At 57.9% G+C, this 2,300-nt stretch overlaps 1 protein-coding gene across 1 annotated transcript in view; it reads left to right on the forward strand.

Annotated features, from left to right (window-relative positions):
* LOC101652617 (protein-arginine deiminase type-2) overlaps positions 1-2,300 on the forward strand; it is a 56,623-nt gene that overhangs the window by 42,932 nt on the left and 11,391 nt on the right. Inside the window, exon 10 of the mRNA XM_004705400.2 lies at positions 129-256. Coding sequence (XP_004705457.1) covers positions 129-256 — 128 coding nt within the window. The remainder of the gene's footprint in view (positions 1-128; positions 257-2,300) is intronic.

Consider the following 2,300-nt stretch of genomic DNA (forward strand, 5'->3'; position numbering starts at 1 on the left):
TCATTGCACAATCTCCTTGCGTTTCCACTCGGGTGGGCTGGTTCCCCCTGGCGCCCCGGGAGTGGCCTCCACCTGGGACCTGTCCTGCCTCCGGGACTCACCTGGTGGTTCTCCTTGGGTCCCGACAGGATGAAGTCGAATTTGGCTACATCGAGGCCCCCCACAAAGGCTTCCCCGTGGTGCTGGACTCCCCCCGAGATGGAAACCTGAAGGATTTCCCAGTGAAGCAGCTCCTGGTGAGAGGCCACCTGGCTGGGTCGCCCTGGAGGTCCTCCAGGACAGAGCAGAAGAGAGCTCAGATGCCCTGGGGCAAATCCATCTGCCGCCCCGCACTGTTCTCCCCGCACTGTTCTCCCCTGTGCAGGATGGGCCGGCGGGCATCACACTCTCAGAGATTCTTCTTCACTGCTCTGCTAAGGGAGGCTGTTCCCAAACTTGTAGATCCTAGTGTGTGGGAGCTGCAGGGGACCCCACGTGCAGGACAAGATCTGACCCCAAGGCTCTGTCCCTGCGGCAGCCTCACCTCCAGCTGCAGCACAGTGGGCTTGGGAAGGGGAGTGGCAGTTACGCATGCGTGAACATCGCAGTTCCAATCAGCCTTCAGGCTTTAGTTTCTGGCTTTTCTTTTTATCCATTTTTTAAGCGAAGGGACCCCCCAACTCCAAAGGCCTCATCGCCCCCCCTCTTAGGTCCTCCCTGACCTGTGTGAGGGCACAGCTGGAAGAGGCCTCCTACGACCCATACCCATCTGCCCTAGACTGAGAGGGGGTGGGCGAGCTTGGGCAGAATCTGAGATGCAGGGAGGTCAGGTGGCTTTCCCCAGGACACAGGCAGATCAGCCGCCCCATTATCCATCAGGGCTGCTCAGCAACGGCCCCTGTTTCCTGTGGGTGCTCACAGGCTGGTCCTCTCCTGGCCAATGGTGTGAGCACTCTGCTTGGGTGTTCCCTGGACCCACCCTTGAGCCCTGACCCCACCCCTTAGCAGCTATGTGACCCTAACCGAGCAATGGAAGCTCCCCGAGCCTCCCTCTGCTGGTCTGTACAATGGGGATATTAAGGGAGGTCCCAGAGGAGGGTGTCCTGTTTGCTGTTATGACTATTATCGTGCCACGTTCTTTGACCCTGTCCGCGGGTCCAGTCCCACCCCCACTACAAAGAACCAAGTCACACGGGCCACCACAGGCAGGAGAATGGAGGCCTCCCAGATTCTGCCCTCTCTCCCTCCCCTGGGCTGCCACCTGCCCTGGCTGGCCTGGCTCCAGGGTCCCGGGTGACATTGTGCCTGCCAGCCTCGTGCTATAAAGCCCCAGCACCCAGGGAGGTCACACCTCACCAGCTGGGGCTCCCGAGTGGCAGAGCGCTAAGCTGCAGTGAACCACCACACCAGCAGCTGTCCCTTGAGCGCCCGGGCTGGCCAGGCTAAGCCACATCCTCCCACTCCACTGCTCTTGGTCAGCTAGGGTTTTTTCGGGCAAGCTCTAGACCCATTAAATTATACAAACTCCCAAATAGGCTCCCTACCTTTGGTTTTTTTTTTAACAACACCAAAAAAATCATCAAAAGGCTTTTCATATTCGAGGGATCTGTCTGTTGGAGCTCTGTGCTAAGACTTCTGAAGTTGCATCTGGCTTATGCTTCCCTGGGGATAGGTCACCCTCCCATGTCAAAGATCTAGACTTAACTGCCCTTCCTGCACGTATGTACCGATCTGCTGCCCTCCCAAGCTTCCCAGGACTCAGGAGCTGACGGTGGAGACCTGGTCCATGTGGCTCTGCTTCCCTGTGGCTTCCTTCCATTCTAGAGTCCAGGGAAATGCCACTCCCTGGCACCAGGGGACAAGAAAGGGAGGTGGCCAACTCCCACAGGGCTACTTACAACTTGTGGTCACAATGTAATGGGCAAAGCAAGTCGCATGACCGAGTCTGCCCTCTGACAGGGAAGTGCATTCCTTCTCAGCTCACAAGACAGTGGGTCAGGGTGGGAGATCCCCACTGGACAATCATACACTCGCCTGGCCAGCCTCAGGTCCCCCACACCCTCTCCTCATCAGAGATGGAGACGGGGAAGACCTGACGGGTCAGGAATAGCAAAAATGAGGCTACCCCTGGACTCACCTTTAGATGTGTGTTACCTTTAGGACAGAGTTACAGGAACGCACAGAGGCCCGGATGTGTGCATGTGTGCGCGCACACACGTGCATACACACACATGCTCACACTCCCTCCCAAGTGCCCACAAGCTTCGCCTCCCAGTGGAAATCAGGAGACCGTGAGCAGAGCCCCCAGAGGTGCCAGGCTG

This window comes from Echinops telfairi, unplaced genomic scaffold (assembly GCF_000313985.2).
Source record: "Echinops telfairi isolate 266 unplaced genomic scaffold, ASM31398v2 ScPeMD7_7457;HRSCAF=8495, whole genome shotgun sequence".
NCBI lineage: Eukaryota > Metazoa > Chordata > Mammalia > Afrosoricida > Tenrecidae > Echinops > Echinops telfairi.